The following is a 17823-nucleotide window of genomic DNA, read 5'->3' as shown; positions in this document are numbered from 1 at the left end:
AGACTCAAGTTTCAGTTAAAACGAGACGGTTTTAGCCAGCGGTATATATAACGCTGTCTTAAGTCCTAAGTTTGAGCAAAGTCAAAGTGCGCTATAAAGATCTTAGCCTTAAATTCGTATTTTAATTGAGCTGAATATACTTAATCATTTCCTTGTAAAGCCTGACCAGAAATATAAAAAACTTGCTCTGGGGGCGCCACTAGCATAATATGGTCTATTGTCACTAAGAATACGGTCTTGTGTAAATTAGTTCCACGGGCTTTCCGCAATATGGCGAGGTACTTTATTTTTCTGGTCAGGCTTAATTTAATTATCATTTATAAAAAACAAATGTAAAAAAATACGTATGATAAACAAATCGCATTTGCTACATAATGCTAAGATCTCTATCTAATGTTAATTTATATTACTTTGTATGGTAAGATTTTTATATTATGTAGGTATGTACTTTGTACCTACACATATAAAAAATTGGTTTAGGTACATTTAGGACCTTGAATTTTAATTTGTATGTGTTTATTATAACAAATGGGGCCGGAACTACATACTTACTTAATATTCTATCGAATTAAATTCCTTAGAGCGCTAACGCACTGGAACATCTCGCGGGGTTTGACCCTATCCCTAAGGGATATGGCGAAATCCCGGTTTATACCATTTTCCTGCGACATATACAAAATACAGACTCGGCTTCACGTCGCCAGAGTAACCAGTCTGCTCGTAAGGACCGGTCGGTTGTGGCCACTCTCCCAAATTGGCGACGTTACCAGACTGTAGCCAAGTGAGTTAACTGTCATACATTTTAATACGAATTGTTTGGATACGTAGCCGGTGACGTCGCCATGGCGTCCCAGTATGTTAGGGCTCTTACGGAGATCACATAATTTTCTTAGTAGGTAATTAAAGCTATCATAGTCTCTCTTTGTAGCCTATAACGATGCGGGGTATAGTAACTTTGGAGAGGAACTTGTTTATAGCTTTGACTATGGTTTTCACAATCTGCTTCACGGCAGGAGGGGCAAGGTCGTCCATAAGTTGACGCCAGTTTTCGTTTGCGAACTTTAGGGTGGTTTCCGCTGAAATAAAATTAAACCGTTGAATATTTTACCGTTTAAAATATGAGTGACTAGCTGATGCCCGCAGCTTCGCCCGCGTGGATTGGTCAGATCCCCTGCAGCATCAGGATTGAGGAGTTGGACTCCAAATTTTTTTATGAAACAATGTCGCAAAGTTCCTCTATCGATTAAAAAAGAAATGACGCAAATCGGTTCACAAATCTCGGAGATTTCGATGTACATAGGTAGAAAAACACAACTCCCTTTTTGAAAGTCGGTTAAAAAAGTAGCCTATGTTACTCCCTGGTCAATTCTCTACTTGTCTGTGAAAATCCCGTAAAAATCGGTTCAGCCGTTCCGAAGATTACCCTTTTCAAACAGACAGACAGACAGACAGACAGACAGACAGACAGACAGACAGACAGACAGACAGACAAAAATTTTAAAAACGTGTGATTCGGTGTTGGTATCGTTCAAATAACCATATGAGCTTAATATGAGGTAGTTATTTCGAAATTACAGACAGACACTCCAATTTTATTTATTAGTATAGATTTTGATTATATATTAATATAAATATACGACGGCTAAACCACGTGTTTGCCAGACACTGGGTCACTTGTTATAACACAATACACATGTTATAATTGCAAAAGTGTGTTTGTTTGTTGGTTTATCCTTTAATTACGTCGCATCGCAGCAATGAATAGGCGTATTTTGTTTTGCATGGGTATAGTTAAAGACCTGGAGAGTGACATAGATTTTTTATCCCATAAAATGAGAGAATTCCCACGAGATTTTTAAATACCTATAAGTAGTGGATACTTAATTAAATAAATTAGTAATCAAAGACGAAATAAATCTACTTGAGTCCTACAAAAATTCAATTGTTACCTAATTGTTTGTTGCCATTAAATAAATTCTTCAAGTCGAAAGTGGTGGACTCAATTTCATATTCGTAATTCGGAGTTAACAGCTTCAAATGCTCCTTGCCATCCTTGCCCTTCACGTGTTCCAGCAAGCTACTGATGTTGACTTCGATGTTTCCTACGGTCAAAGTAAATTAATTACTTAATTGATTTTGACGACTTCCCTGGCGCAGTGGTAAGCACTGTGGTCTTATTAGTGGGTCTGATGGGAGGCTTCGCCGTGGCTAGTTACCATCCTACCGGCAAAGCCGTGCCGCCAAGCAATTTAGCGTTCCGGTACGATGACATGTAATCACCAAAGGTTATTATTATTGAACCCATAATGTACCGGGCTTAATAAAAACTGCTTTACACCTTCCAGGTTAGTCCGCTTCCATCTTAGACACTACATCATCACTTACCATCAGGTGAGATTCAGTCAAGCAGTCAAGAGCTAACTTGTACATACTGGAAATTCAGGCATACAGGTTCCTCACGATGATCTTCACCATTAAGAACATAATGGAAAACCCAGGCATACAGGTTTTCTTACGACTATTTCCTGCACCATTAAAGCATATCTTCTTCCTGAACTTATCTCGCTATGCTAATGGAGTCGGCACAACATGTACATAACTCCAAAAAGTTAAGAGATGCGTGACCGGCATCGAAGCCCGGATCCCTCGAATCTTAACTATCTACCTAAGCTATCACCACTTCACTTGTTAGGTATTCGGACTCATCGTGAGATAAGATTTCCTTGATTTGTAACCTTTTGTCATCTAGAATACCGGAACAATTTGGTCACTGCACATTACTCGCATAGTAATTAAACGAGGATAATCGTAGTTAGTTACCCATTATAGTACCAGGTACCTACCTATCTACAATAATTATACAGCGTTGATAAATCTAACTTACGTGCTGTCTGGCGCGTAGCCACCAAATTCAATTAAGTAGGAGTCTACCTATCTACGTATTACGGTCATATATCTATTAGGTTTGGAATGCAACTACAATAATTTATGTGACCAAGATTAGGAACGTTAGAACTATATAAACTTACGACAATCGATAAGAGCATCCCCTTCCCCTTTGAGTGGGAGAATCAAAATTCTTCCATCTGCATTATACTGGGCAGTTAGACTTAAATTTCCCTTTACTGCTAGAATGAACGATTCGTTGTCAACACCCAATTGAATTCTGAAACAATAAAATAAACATTAAAATCGATATAGCTACTAATCTAAATTTACATTAAGGAAAACGTTCAAATCTAACAATTCTGACCATCAAAAGGTGTACAATATAGTAGGCTACTTTGAACAATTATGAGTTTGAGTTTGGGTGACTACCTAACTGATCTATCAACGCACCGCTCAAAATACTGGACGGATCGTGCTGTTTAACCGATTTTGCCGACGAAAGGTAAAGAGATAGATTGCACGCGGGGAAGGACATGAGCTACTTTTGTCCCGGAAAATCAAATACCTAGATGAAGTTGCTGGCATCATCTATATCTTTATTTCTCTATATCTTTGTCTATGAATTGCAGTCGTTTCTTGCAATTAAAATAATATTAGTCAACTGTTTATCGAGTTCTGATTAATACATCATTTGCATACAATGTGCAGTTTTTCGCTGTGCACAAACAGATAGTGTATTGTTAATGTCTGGCTCAGTTAATTAATATTTATTGCATATTTCTAATACCAATTGAAGCGCAAAATAGTAAATTCAACTGGTAGAACTGCTTTAGGTACTGTAGATGATGGTTACTTATTAACTTAGAGAAGAAACTTTGATCGCTGTTTGTACGAGTACCTATAAGTAAATATGTCTATAGTTCAAAAGCTTTTTTTAAATTTTTTCAAAGGATCTACAGTAGTAAAGTCGAAAAAGTACCTAAGTATCGTCCATAGATATTAGCTACTTAGGTAGATACCTATAATACCTATTACTCCTAAGTTCAATTAAATTATTATTATCTAGTGTTGAACCAGGATGAGCTTATTAATGTTCTTTGAAAACTTTTTGAAACTAAGGACATAGTTTTGTATGTAAGTTTATGTGATATGTCTTACTTAAAATCTGCCAGTTTTAGTTTGGAGAGACCATGCATTTTGGCATCGCTGAATTTTAGTTTAAGCCCACTTCCATCTATAATAATGTCGTTCAAATCAACAGGGTCTATAGATGGCACCGACATCTCAGGGATACCATTGGCGAAATGTGGCAGGCTTTCCACTATTTGTTTTCTAACACATTTTTCAAATTCTTCATCAGCAAGGGTGCAGGGATGGATATATTCGGCTAAAACAAAACAAAAAGAGTTATTTTCTTTTTCGAGCCTTTTTCACACAAATTTGTGTTATGCCCATGTCCTGAAAAAATTAATTTAATTGTACAATGCGGACGACATGGTAATCTCGCTTATATTAAATATATTTTCATTACTGTCGACGAACGAAATCATAATTTTTACCCGACTACTACGGCAAAGCCAAAAAGAAGGATTAAGATTTTAGCAGTCTATGTAAGTATGTATGTATGTATGTTTGTATCCAGATTATGTGTGTTCCACCGTAGCGCTTGAACTACTGAGCCGATTTTGATCGATGAGCTGGTGTCAATAAATTAGTTGTAAAGATCCGGGTGACATATCCTATATTTTACACGAAAAAAATGACCTAGTGGATGTTACATATCAAAAAATTGGGGGTAGGTACAAATTTTTTTTTTGCTGTTGTATTGAGCGGGATGTCAAATGAAAGAGGAGAAAATTCTGAGTTCAAGAGTATGTATCAGTAACAATATTAAAATAAACCAAGCAACAGAGAAACACTTTTACTATAATATTTCAGCGTTTGTTAAGACGATTGTAGTCGGTTTTAGTTTTCAACTTTATCTTGTGATAAAACTTGTCAAGCGCGTGTCAGAAAACGTAGGCATAACTACCTAAAATAGGGCTCCAAAAAGCTGCTAGGAACCTTAGTGGTGATTATTTATTAAACGGTAGATTTTTCACAATAAATGTCGGGAAGTCGTCTAACTTAATGATTTTAAAAAACCTATTTAACAATGGGTAGGTACACCAAAACTAGAGATACCCACCTAGTTAAAAAAAATTGAATATCCCTCTGGAGATACGTTTCAACCTTATAGCCCTTAAAGCTTATTTTTAAAATGCCTGTGATACACAGACAGATGGACTGAAGTTAACTATATTAAGGTTTCCTCCTAGTTTTACTAGGGAACCCTAATGAAAACGAGTAAGAAGCTAACCTTTAAATCAGGTCTTTACCAAAAATTAGGTACCTACAATGCAAAAATAGACTTCGTGATTAAAATCTCGCTTTTATTCAATTAATTTTTATAAAAGTCTGCAAAATGATATTAAAATTATCAAAAACGGGTTTTAAGAAGTTAATTGAAGCATTTTGGACAAGGCCTTTACTCAAGACTACGTACAATGCAAAAAAGCCAGATATATTATATTATGTAGATAAGTACCTACCTATCTATAGCTAAATAACCGAAACCTAAAATCCACCAGTCTAAAACCATCCGTTCTAGATTGAAACAAATTATTGTAGTCGGTAGGTAACCTACCTCTGAAAAGCATCCCAGGCTCATCTTTATATTAGGTACCTATTATCATGAGAAAGGGTGAGTTCCCATTAGTCCTGACTGAGGACGTGAAAAAGTTGATTAAGTGGAAGACTGTTTCTAGTGGAAGATTCTGTCTGATCTTGTTTATTTTATTAAGGTCAAAAGGGTTTGAATATAGGCGCATTTGGCGTCCCAGCGTATAAGCTTAACGAAGGGAGTGATATTTATGACGCCCTAATAAAAATAGTAGCAATCGGGATGGCAGTAGGTAGATCAAAAAAGGCAGGTGAAATAACCTAGGCAGTCTACTTTGCACTTCTGCCATCTCTTATAAAATCTTTGAATTCCTAACTAAACTAAATTGTTTGTATTCCTGCAATTAATTGTAGAAATAGAAATACCTAGTAAGATTTTCTATTTAAATAAACATTTACAAATACTTTTGAATAGTCAAATGCATCTGCCACTGGTTCGGAATGCCTTTCCTACCGAGAAGAACCAGCAAGAAACTCGGCGGTTGCTCTTTCCGAAGATAAGATAATCGTGCTAAAACGGTTTTCCTATGCCGTGTATACGACATTCGCATGTGATAGCTAGCTATAAAATTCCGAGAAGAATACGTGATACCAAAGACTGATATTTTCCTATTGACTACTCGGTACCCTGCAGTAGGTATAGGTACTCAGGTACCAATCGATTGTAATCTATTCTAATTAATTTGATGATATCCTCTAGCAATATTAAGTTGGTAGTACCTACCTTATTCGTTGACAAATGTAGAAAACAATCAATTTATTTTAATTAAGTAAGTAATAGGTAATTATTGTTAGAACAGTAGGTAAGTAATAAATTCCAATTAAACCCTGTAAACTGAAACTTGAAAAACAAGATGTAAAAACAAACAAAGTGTTTAACTTCAGTAAAAAATCATCGGCAATTGAGTACCTATTATTATTAGTGATTAATACGCAATTAGGTAGGAAGTTATTAAAAACACTTTTTATTACAAGCTCCAAGTATCAAAGGCTCTCATTAATAACAAAGTAACGTTGACTTATTTAGCTGCTTTGAGAATTTTTATTTGTTCCATAATAACATATTGCAGTTACACAATTGTTGCCTTTGATCTTCTTCGATGGGAATAATAAAACGCTTTTAATAACCTAATTGCATATACCTATAGGTAGGTCTGTATACCTACCTATTTAACCAGGTAGGTAGCTGCTTTTTGCCGATGCAATTAATTATGTATAATTTCAATACGTTTATTTACTTTGAAACAATTGATTAAATTAATTACTGGTAGGTAGTTAATTGTTAATTATTATTATTAGCTGACATCCGTCACTTTGTCCGACCCCACGCAGACTTGCTACTCTACCTCTAGAGTCTTTTTAGAAAGCGCGAAGAAGCTCGCAAGGGATGAATACCTACCAAAATTTCTGGTTTGCAATACAAACCTGAAAGCTTGTAGACAAAATTAATTAATTTCGTCTACAAGCTACAGACTCGTGAGTCGTGACACGCGGACAGACCCGCCAATCGCTTCATGTCCCATTTTTAACCGACTACGGCAAAGCCAAAAGGAAGGGTTATGATTTTAGCAGTCGATGTTTGTGTATCCACATTTTGTATCAGATTCTGTGTGTTCCACCGTAGCGCCTAAAGTATTGGACCGATTTTGATGATTCGTGGTTATGGTCCGGGTGACATACGCTACATTTTATACGAAAAATTGATCTGACGGATCTTACATAAAAAAATGTGGGGTTTCAAAATTTTTTTTGCTATTGTATCGAGTGGGATGTTAAATGGAAGAGGAGAAAATTCTGAGTTCCTGAATATAAATATACTACAACAATAAATACTTACCAAGCCACAGAAAAATAATTTTACCTAGTCCGGTTTAGGATTCAACTTTATCTTGTAATTAGGTCGCCTTATTTCATTAAAGGTTAAAAGAAGGAAATGAAAAGAAAATTATAAGTATGAAATATTATTTTGTAATAGATTCGAGTTTCCTCGGAAGAAAAGTGGGTTTTATGAATATTCAACGAAATATAGTTTACCTCGTGGATGTATTTGACTGATTGTTATGGTCTTAATTTATACAATCAGTGATATTGTATTATCACAATTTTGTGATGAAAAATTGCAAGAATAATTAGAAATAAGTAAAGCCATATCTGACTTATTCTTTAAAATCGTTAACTCAGCTTTTTCTATTAAAACTCGGCTCCGCTCTTTTTAGCCTTTTATTAATTTCATATCTTTCTCTCTGTGCGTCATATTTCTCATTACTAAGGATCGTGTTCCCTTTCTATTAAATACAAAATAGTAGTTTTTCGACATAATAATGCGGTAGATTCGTAGATCCTTCCGCATACAATAAATTCTACTAAGAGAACGATTCGACGTTATACAGTTATTTTTTTATTTCGATGTTATTAATTTTACAATTTTACATTTAATTTTAACTTTTTTGGATCCCAATCATTAAATCAAAATCATCGTTTTTCTGCCAGAGCAGCGAGAGCGCACAGTGCCACAAAATTAAGAAATTTGAACACTGATATTATAAAAAATAGAACTATACTTACGTAAAAAGCTCTCATCTTCATCTTTAGCGTAGCACAAAGTAACTAGTAGCACAAGTGTCGATAAATATTTCATTGTTACGGTGCGAGAAAATGATGCTAGTGGCAGAATTGACCAGCTATTGTTAAGAGCTCAGTCTCTACTGTGCTGTCCGATCATTGTACTCCATATTTATGGTTCTGACGGTCAATGCCATGTACCCAGGAAGGAACACGACGTCTTCATAGTTACGAGTATTAAAATTGTCTGATTCAAAAATATTGAGCATAAAGGTCAGGTCAGTCATTACCACCTGGCTGAGTGTAATCTACCTATTGACTAGTAATTCGGTTTTTACACAAGGTAGCTAGAAATGCCTAGTATAAAAATGATAAAACTTTTTAACAATCAATTAATTCATTAGGTTGGTACCTAGGTATAGCTGATCCGTCCGGTTTAGGACGGATCACCGAGATGGGAAGGCGGGGCGGGCCGGCTAATCACACTATCACACTAATATTATAAAGGCGAAAGTTTGTGTGTGTGTGTGTGTGTGTGTGTATATATATGTTTGTTACTCCTTCACGCAAAAACCACTAGACGGATTTGGCTGAAATTTGGAATTGAGATTGATAATATCCTGGATTAGCACATAGGCTGCTTTTTATCCTGGAAAATCAAAGAATTCCCACGGGATTTCGAAAATCCTAAATCCACGCGGGCGAAGTCGCGGGCATCGGCTAGTAAACAATGTATTCACTGCCGATAGGTACCTACTGCTTTAGAGTCAAATCATTCAAATAATAACTCTTTTCTACTTAAATTCTTAAATTATTACTGACATTTTCCACAAATTGTAATTGTTCATTGTTACTCTGCTTAAACACATTAATGCGTCGATGAAGTTCCTAGGAAAATTGTTATTTTTCAATAAATTTTACTATACACATTTCCCAAGAGTTCTGTAAGTACCTACATTTTCTAAACAGCAATCTGAAAGTTAAATTCAGGATGAAAAGCGTCTTCGAGTAGGTATTCAATTGATAATTGCGAAAGCGTCTTTCTGTCGGTCTCTCTGTCAATGGTCTGTCATCTAATTTAATGCATAAAATGAACCATCGATGCCTTTACCACAATTACCAAAATGTCCATATAATTATACAACAAGGTATATAACCACAAAGATAAAGTAATTTCATTATTGTACTAAGTACGATAGGTAGGTACGTAGTACATTAGATATGCAAAACCAGCAAAAACAGAACACGAGAAAATTAAAAAATACAAATTCTGAATTTGTGTATTTTATACCAAGTGAAAAAAATCGACCACATGCGAATCAGACTCGCGCAACGAGGGTTCCGGTCTTGGAAGTACTTGAAATTTATTTTGATCACAATTATTTATTTGTTTAAATAATTCGACTGCTTAAAAATAAAATAGACTAGTTAGTGCCTTTTTGGTGCTATAAATTGACAGTTGTAAAAAAGTCAACATCATACGCTGAGCAAATTTAGGTACCAAATTGAAAAAAAATACCTTTTTAAAAAACAATATTACGATTTCATGAGTGGGACATGAACCTGCTACTTGGACAATCGGAGCCTCAACGGTTAAAGGAGCGGATTAAATCCGAAAGGTCACATGTTCAAACCGGACTCATTGCACTAGATTGCCGTACCTAATTTCTCCTAGCACAAGATTTACGCTTAATATTCTTAAAAAAAATACAATCCTCCTACAAATTGCTGGGATAAATGATTTAAAAAATTAAGGGGTCTTAAAATCTTATACCTCAGTTTGTCGCGTGATAAACCCATAGAATTTGAAATTTTCTCGTTACTTACTTGTCCCACCAAATCCCCCTTCGTATCTTTCAAGATTGTAGTTCCATGGGATTGGGAAATAATGTTAAAGTTTTGATGACGTGTCATTTTGTATGAAAAGCTGTAACTTTAAAAGCTTGGTATAGCAATTAGAGGCCCATAAACTTAGCATTCAGTTTCAGGTTTATAGCTCAACTTACATCGATGGCTCAACTTTGCTGTCCGTCCGTCCGTGTGGGTTCTAAGGTTGAAATCGCATTTTGACTTTGCTTAGACTTAAGTTCCAGTTAAAACGAGACAGACTTATGGCAGCGGTATAACGCTGTCTCGTTTTAACAGTGTCTTAAGTCTGAACAAAGTCAAAGTACGCTCTAAAGATCTCAGCCTGAGTTGCGCTTCTTTACATTATTAGATACTAAAGTAAGATAGACTGAACCCTAAAAAACCTTTTTACAGGATAAAACTGATACATATAATATTGTGGTACTTACTCGTTATTTCATATATGTTAATTAATAGAAGATTTCGTAAATTATAAACTAGCATTATGTAGTTCCGGGATGGAATGGTTCTTATTGGATTCTACAAGCCACTTTAGGTAGGTACATTATTTACGCAGATTTACGATAAAAGATTTGTATTTTGTATGTAATTAAATCCTTGAGCGCGTGTAAATCGAGCAAACCAATGACAGATTTAATTCCTAGAACGTAGGTAATGCACCTTCAAAATTTCATTGAGTTTGATTGGGAAGTATAATATACAAATGAGAACCAAATTACGTCTGTTTGGAACAAACTCCTCTTTATACCTATCGTACCATCAAAAAATTTACGACCGATGGCTTTCGCAGGCAGGAAATTATTTACATGTTTTTAATAGCGTCGACTCCACTGCAGTATTTTAATTTACGACTAAAAGTTAAAACGCCTGATCAAACCACTAGCAAACTTAATCGGCTATGTTCTTATCAAAGCTAAGGATCAGGCGATCGCGTGAACAAAATGATTTAGCCACAACGAAACGGCGGCATTGCGCGCCGTGTAAAGTACTGAGATATAAAACCAGGGCCTTTCCATAATGGATGTTCAATTTGACAATAGTAGCTTTTTATGGGTGCCATTTATTATTTGAACAGATGATCCACCGGTTTCACTCGCTCGAGTGTAGGTAATCTCTGAAAAATGTTTTCTTAGTTGGGATTGTCATAGCAACATTGAACCAAGTCGGTAAATGGATGGGTTACATTGGAGGTTTGGAGGAGAATTTAGTGTCCGTTGGTCCCGGCTACTATCACTAACATTAATTATTACCTAAATCGTTAAATGGACGAGTCGAAATAAGCCAACCGAATGATTGTTCCGAGAACATTCCTACCATTATATACCTATTTAAACCTGATGGGCGCGTTGTATGTGACATCCTCTATTTCTAATAGGTAAATATTCAATATTCATCATATTATCTTTACCAATGAATAAAACTAATCTGATAATAGATACAACCATTTCCATGAAAAAATAATTATACAAATCGGTTTAATATGACGGAGTTATAGAGTAGGTAACATTGACAAAATTTTCATCTTCTATCCGGAAGGAATCACAAAAATTTGCTATACATCAAATTGGAGGGATGTAGATTGTAGATAGCGAGTAAGACCTAGAGACCGATAGACTGACGAGGTCGGAAGAAGGTTATGGGGGTTTTGGAAGTTTGGATCTTGAAGGAAGTTGCTTCTGGCCGCCTCCGATGAAAAAGTTTGCTTGACTAACCCACGGTCCACCCAGGGCTGTAACACTTTGATGATAGCGCTGCAACAGACTTCCCGTTTATGGAGTGAAGATAAACAGCTTTTTTTAGTGATGTTTTAATGGTAAGTAGCTGTATAGGCTGATAAAGAAGACCCGGTAGAGTTAAAGCTTTATTGGCTTCTTGAAAAAAGCAGTACACTTTTCTTGTTCTTAGGTTTACATTATTCTAATAAACTGGTCAGAAAGTCACATTATTTTGAAGACTTATTTTCTTTCTGATTAACAGTTATCGATCGATGCTTATCCCTGGGGATCTCGCAGGTATTCAAAAATCTTCGAATTCTTTTTCGTAATAACACTTCGAACTCTTTTTTAATTTTATCTGTTCTATATCTGGAAAGTTACTCGTGTCACCAGGCGATGGGCATATAGGAACAAATGGAGGTGGAATTCTTTGTTGCATGATCATCTGCCAATGTATATCATTAAACCACGGATGGCTCTTGATCTCAAATACTCCACCCTGGAGACATCCTAACCGTTTTGTTGGATCCACTTGCAATAAGCCTCTAATTATATTCTTGCAGTCGGGAAATAAACTATCTGGGCATTTATAATAACCATGCAATATTTTTTCATAGAGTTTCGTGGGGTCTGACGCAAAGAAGGGTGGAAAACCTGACCCCATCTCAAAAATTAAAACACCAATCGCCCACCAATCAACGGAAAACGAGTAACCTTTCGACATAATAACTTCCGGGGCTAAATATTCAGGTGTGCCACATAAGGTCCACGTTTTTTTCGAAAGTACTTTACAAAATCCAAAATCACATAATTTCAAATATCCGTTAGTATCGATCAAAATATTTTCAGGCTTTATATCTCTGTGTACGATCTCACAATAATGTAAATACTCTATGGCTAAAATAACTTGACTGACGTAAAATTTTGAAACATGGTCTGCTAAACTGCCGTACTTTTGTATGTAAGTAAATAATTCTCCACCGGCCACATATGGTAATATGAAGTAAAGATAAACATTATCCTTAAAAGCATCATCTAAAGACACAAGAAAAGGATACCGGACACCCTGAAGTATTCTCTTTTCTAATATTACATTTTTAACATGTTTTTTTTCCACGACGACTTTTTTATCTACCACTTTCATAGCATGATAGGTTAACTTGCTTTTATCTCTTACTAAAAATACTTCTCCATAAGCACCATTTCCTATTCCTTTTATGCTATCATAGTTATCTGTACTCTTATCAGAAACTGGAGGATCTGCGTACCTTTTTTGAAATTCAGATTTTAACATATCTAAATGTCTCTGGTGGTCTTGATGTGCTTGTTTCGTATATGATGATTTAGCCATCTATGTTTGACGATACTTTTGATATTAAGTATCCCATTAAATGTTACGTAAATCACCTTATAAAAAGAAATAAAGTTAAAAAAGACATAGTAGTATCGAGTTTCGGTCGGTACTACATAATATGCCAATCAATGTCAATTTAATTTAATGACATTGTTTGGCAACAAACTAGCTCCGAGCAAACTAGTAAAAAACAAAGTCATAGGAATATTATGGAGTACTAGTATTACCACCAAAAACATTTTATGTAAAAAGTTAGCCAAGACTCACAAGTTCATAATGTTTTCACTGTTAAAAAGTTATGAGATCTCTAGTAGAGCCAAGCCCCTAGCTGAGCTTAGATTTGTGCTGGCCATGGGACCTATCCCAAGTCCAAAGTAATATAGCTCTTATATGTTCTTGACTATATCACATTTATAACAATAAATAACAAATCACTCTACTTACAAGCTCTGATTCTACAAACCCTACATCTTGGTAAAAAAATGACGGCTTGGCCGTTTAATAACTTTTAACGTATAATATGTTATGTCATGTAATAGTTTTACGAACATTAAACGGCCAAGCCGTACTTTTTTTACCAAGATATAGGGTTTGTAGAATCAGAGCTTGTAAGTAGAGTGATTTGTTATTTATTGTTATAAATGTGATATAGTCAAGAACATTTAAGAGCTATATTACTTTGGACTTGGGATAGGTCCCATGGCCAGCACAAATCTAAGCTCAGCTAGGGGCTTGGCTCTACTAGAGATCTCATAACTTTTTAACAGTGAAAACATTATGAACTTGTGAGTCTTGGCTAACTTTTTACATGAAATGTTTTTGGTGGGATTTCATTTCTTTTTGGCAGGTGCCCTAAATTTTTTTTGGATCTATTTCTTGTAGGTACATCATTTTCATGGCCCACTTCTCTATCGTTACCTCTTTTTTTTAAAGCTTTTATTCAACTTGCAATGTACTCGTATGTAAGTATGTTTGTTCGGGTGGAATCTTGCAACTCAATTTTGAAGCAGATATACCAAATTTCAGTCTTTTAGGACTTCAGGAAACACAGATACTTGGTACGTTTGATAAATCTGCCACGGACATCTTATCCTGTAAACTTTAGTATTCGAGCAACAGATTTTACAGATATGCATCTCATATACGAGGGGATGAAGGGGGACCCGATTTCTTAATTTATCTGTTGTTCATAATTCTTGAAATTCCTACTTAATGCCAAATTTCAGTCTTCTAGGACTTCAGAAAGTACCCTAGAATTTGTGACTACAGGTTTTGAATGTCGATAAATCTGAAACTATAAAAGCTAGACAATTGATACTCAGTACGTTTAATGAATCTGCCAAGGACATCTTATCCTGGAAATATCAGCATTCTAGCGGTAGAATTTAAAGATTTGCTTCCCCCATATAGAAGCGTAGAGGGGTGAAATTTCCAATTTCTTAATTTTTTTGTAGTTTGTATGCAATTCCTAGTCTACATACCAAATTTCAGTCTTCTAGGACTTCGGGAAGTAACCTAGAATTACAGACTAGAAGTTTTGACTGCCAATAAATCTGAAACTATATAAGCTAGACAATTGATACTCAGTGCATTTAATAAATCTGCCAAGGACATCTTATCTTGAAAATATCAGCATTCTAGCAACAGAATTTACAGATTTGCTTTTTCGATAAGAGTCGTAGAGAGGGGAAATTTCCAATTTCTTAATTTTCCTGTAGTTTGTATGCAATTTCTAGTCTACATACCAAATTTCAGCCTTCTAGGACTTCGGGAAGTACCCTAGAATTACAGACTAGAATTTTGACTGTCAATAAATCTGAAACTATAAAAGCTAGACAATTGATACTCAATGCGTTTAATCAATCTGCCAAGGACATCTTATCCTGAAAATATCAGCATTCTAGCGACAGAATTTACAGATTTGCTTTTCTCATAAGAGGCGTAGAGGGGGGGAAATTCCAATTTCTCAATTTTTTTGTAGTTTGTATGCAATTTCTAGTCTACATACCAAATTTCAGCCTTCTAGGACTTCGGGAAGTACCCTAGAATTACAGACTAGAAGTTTTGACTGTCAATAAATCTGAAACTATAAAAGCTAGACAATTGATATTCAATGCGTTTAATCAATCTGCCAAGGACATCTTATCCTGAAAATATCAGCATTCTAGCGACAGAATTTACAGATTTGCTTTTCTCATAAGAGGCGTAGAGGGGGGGAAATTCCAATTTCTCAATTTTCCTGTAGTTTGTATGCAATTTCTAGTCTACATACTAAATTTCAGCCTTCTAGGACTTCAGGAAGTACCCTAGAATTACAGACTAGAATTTTGACTGTCAATAAATCTGAAACTATAAAAGCTAGACAATTGATACTCAATGCGTTTAATCAATCTGCCAAGGACATCTTATCCTGAAAATATCAGCATTCTAGCGACAGAATTTACAGATTTGCTTTTCTCATAAGAGGCGTAGAGGGGGGGAAATTCCAATTTCTCAATTTTCCTGTAGTTTGTATGCAATTTCTAGTCTACATACCAAATTTCAGCTTTCTAGGACTTCGGGAAGTACCCTAGAATTACAGACTATGAATAGTGATGATCATCAGTGAGGGACGAAAACGGCGTATTTTAGGTATCAATAAATCTGTAACCATAAAAGCTAGATATTTGATACTTAGTATATTTGGTAAATTTGCTGAGGACACCTTATACTGAAAATTTCAGCTTTCTAGCGTCATCCAGACCGAAGTTATGACGGGTCGAAAATACGGCGAAACACTTCGAGAAAAAGGTACGTAGCGCCCCGGCCGCCGTTTGGCTCGTCTTGGCGGGGGCACTGCCGTGCCCCCTTATCTCTATGATATTAGTAGGTACATGACTAGTTGATATGATTATTTAGCAAAGACATTTTAAGCGATGCGATCTGGATGCGATCATTGATTTATCTAATCAAAGGATGGGATGCGGCAGCGCCTTGCTCTCCTTGCTCTAAACAAACTCAAATAAATATGCTGTGCCGCGACGCGCGACGCTCAAGTGCGCTTTGCTCCATACAAACTCATATAAAAATAAAATATACATACATCACAGCTCAAGCTCAGTTTTTTTTTTGGTTGTATTCGTGGTATTCTATTTGAACACGTTTACCATCTCAGAAGTAACATTTACCGTCATTTGCCATGGAAGACTATATGGAACGAGTATGGGACAAACTTATTTAAGTACCTGCATAACCCTCGGAACAGTGAACATAACCCATTAACCAGACCATAACATAATTTTTTTTAACTCGTCAAATTCCAATGTCAATTTACTTATTGACATTTCACATTTCATAAAAATCAAATGAACAAAAGCGAAATTTTCAAATAGATTTAGCACATATTTAGCATCGCTGGATTTAGCAGAAGATTTTGAAGTTATGGCAGATGATGCCAGCTGTTATGTTATTAAAATGAACTCGCCTCGGATTGGGGGCTATTCGAATGCGAAACAAGAACAATACAGCCAATATCTTCGAAAACTCCATGAGGATTTTATAGAAACTTGGAATGCAAAATCACCAGATAATGCAAAGTTAGTCGACTTTGTAAAACAAAAAGTATTAGGCACTGGTGCTTTTGGTGTGGTTTACTTGGCAAAGCATATCGCTACAGGCAGATACTATGCAATGAAAGTATTGGAAAAGGAGAAGATAGTAAAATTAAAGCAAATCGAACACAGTTACTATGAGAAGAAAATCCTTTCAGCTCTTAATTTTCCCTTTTGTGTGTACATGAAATACTTTTTCAAGGATAACGTTTATCTTTACTATATTTTACCATTCATACCCGGTGGCGAAATGTTTTCTCACTTACGAAAATTAGGTAAATTTGATGAAATGTCCTCAAAGTTTTACGGTGCTCAGGTAGTTCTTGCGCTTGAGTATTTACATGAATGTGAATTAGTTTATCGTGACTTGAAACCGGAGAATATTCTTATAGACCGAAATGGTTACATAAAACTGACAGATTTTGGTTTTTGTAAGCTTATCCGGGGCAGAACGTGGACTCTCTGTGGTACACCTGAGTATTTGGCACCAGAGATTATTTTAAGTAAGGGCTACGGTTTATCTGTAGACTGGTGGTCATTCGGCATTCTATTGTATGAAATGAGTGCCGGTTTTCCACCATTTTATGCATCTGACCCAATGAGAATCTATGAGAAAATCGTGTCTGGAAAATACCGGAACCCTAATCACTTTTCAAGTGAATTAAGGGATTTAATATCACGTGTTCTTCAAACAGACACCACAAAACGATTTGGGAATCTGAAAAATGGCGTCTTGGATTTTAAAAATCACAAGTGGTTTAGAAATATTGATTGGGACAGTTTATTGAACTGTCGGATTCCGGCACCTTTCCAACCGAAAATACGATCATCTGGAGATACGTCGAATTTCGAAAGTTTTGATGATGAGAAAATTAAAGAAAGTCTAGTATGTTTGTACGAAGAAGAGTTCGCTGACTTTTAACGTGATTTTCAATAATTATTTATTTTTATTTTAACTTATTTTTTAATTGTATCGGTGTTAGGATTTTGCGATTAATTTAAGTTTCAAGTAAGTGTGTTATGAAACTTGCATGATATATTTTCATATTTTTTGCTTTTTAATAATTGAGTGTAAGCACCTGTACAATTATGTATTCTGAGGTGTAAGTAAAGAGTTAATTAT

General features: G+C 35.6%; 3 protein-coding genes across 3 annotated transcripts; 1 reads left to right on the top strand and 2 right to left on the bottom strand.

Annotated features, from left to right (window-relative positions):
• Window positions 1–169: 169 nt before the first annotated feature.
• On the bottom strand, window positions 170–8456 carry LOC123865986 (circadian clock-controlled protein daywake-like). The gene is made up of 5 exons (XM_045907242.1): window positions 8176–8456; window positions 4048–4276; window positions 3030–3166; window positions 1950–2102; window positions 170–1076 (listed from the first exon to the last, which is right to left on the bottom strand). The coding sequence occupies exons 1-5, from the start codon at window positions 8246–8248 to the stop codon at window positions 910–912; spliced, it is 759 nt and encodes a 252-aa protein (XP_045763198.1). The 5' UTR covers window positions 8249–8456; the 3' UTR covers window positions 170–909.
• Window positions 8457–11889: 3433 nt separating this feature from the next.
• On the bottom strand, window positions 11890–13227 carry LOC123865867 (cAMP-dependent protein kinase catalytic subunit 1-like). The gene has a single exon (XM_045907063.1). The coding sequence runs from the start codon at window positions 13105–13107 to the stop codon at window positions 12058–12060; it is 1050 nt and encodes a 349-aa protein (XP_045763019.1). The 5' UTR covers window positions 13108–13227; the 3' UTR covers window positions 11890–12057.
• Window positions 13228–16457: 3230 nt separating this feature from the next.
• Window positions 16458–17807, top strand: LOC123866021 (cAMP-dependent protein kinase catalytic subunit beta-like). The gene is made up of 2 exons (XM_045907322.1): window positions 16458–16975; window positions 17396–17807. Exons 1-2 carry the CDS (start codon window positions 16531–16533, stop codon window positions 17620–17622), a joined length of 672 nt encoding a protein of 223 aa, XP_045763278.1. The 5' UTR covers window positions 16458–16530; the 3' UTR covers window positions 17623–17807.
• Window positions 17808–17823: the final 16 nt, after the last annotated feature.

Source organism: Maniola jurtina, chromosome 6 (assembly GCF_905333055.1).
Source record: "Maniola jurtina chromosome 6, ilManJurt1.1, whole genome shotgun sequence".
NCBI lineage: Eukaryota > Metazoa > Arthropoda > Insecta > Lepidoptera > Nymphalidae > Maniola > Maniola jurtina.
Note: the sequence above shows the minus strand (reverse complement) of the source record. Positions and strands in the feature narration are given on the sequence as shown.

What these genes read in the sequence shown, in the direction of transcription:
- LOC123865986 (XM_045907242.1), bottom strand. Translation starts at nt 8,248, where the DNA reads ATGAAATATTTATCGACACTTGTGCTACTAGTTACTTTGTGCTACGCT. An exon ending in CTAAAACTGGCAGATTTTAA is followed by an intron (nt 3,167 to 4,047) that starts GTAAGACATATC and finishes TTATTGTTTCAG; the next exon opens with AATTCAATTGGGTGTTGACA. An exon ending in GGATGCTCTTATCGATTGTC is followed by an intron (nt 2,103 to 3,029) that starts GTAAGTTTATAT and finishes CTTTGACCGTAG; the next exon opens with GAAACATCGAAGTCAACATC.
- LOC123865867 (XM_045907063.1), bottom strand. Translation starts at nt 13,107, where the DNA reads ATGGCTAAATCATCATATACGAAACAAGCACATCAAGACCACCAGAGA.
- LOC123866021 (XM_045907322.1), top strand. Translation starts at nt 16,531, where the DNA reads ATGGCAGATGATGCCAGCTGTTATGTTATTAAAATGAACTCGCCTCGG. An exon ending in TTCTCACTTACGAAAATTAG is followed by an intron (nt 16,976 to 17,395) that starts GTAAATTTGATG and finishes TTCTTCAAACAG; the next exon opens with ACACCACAAAACGATTTGGG.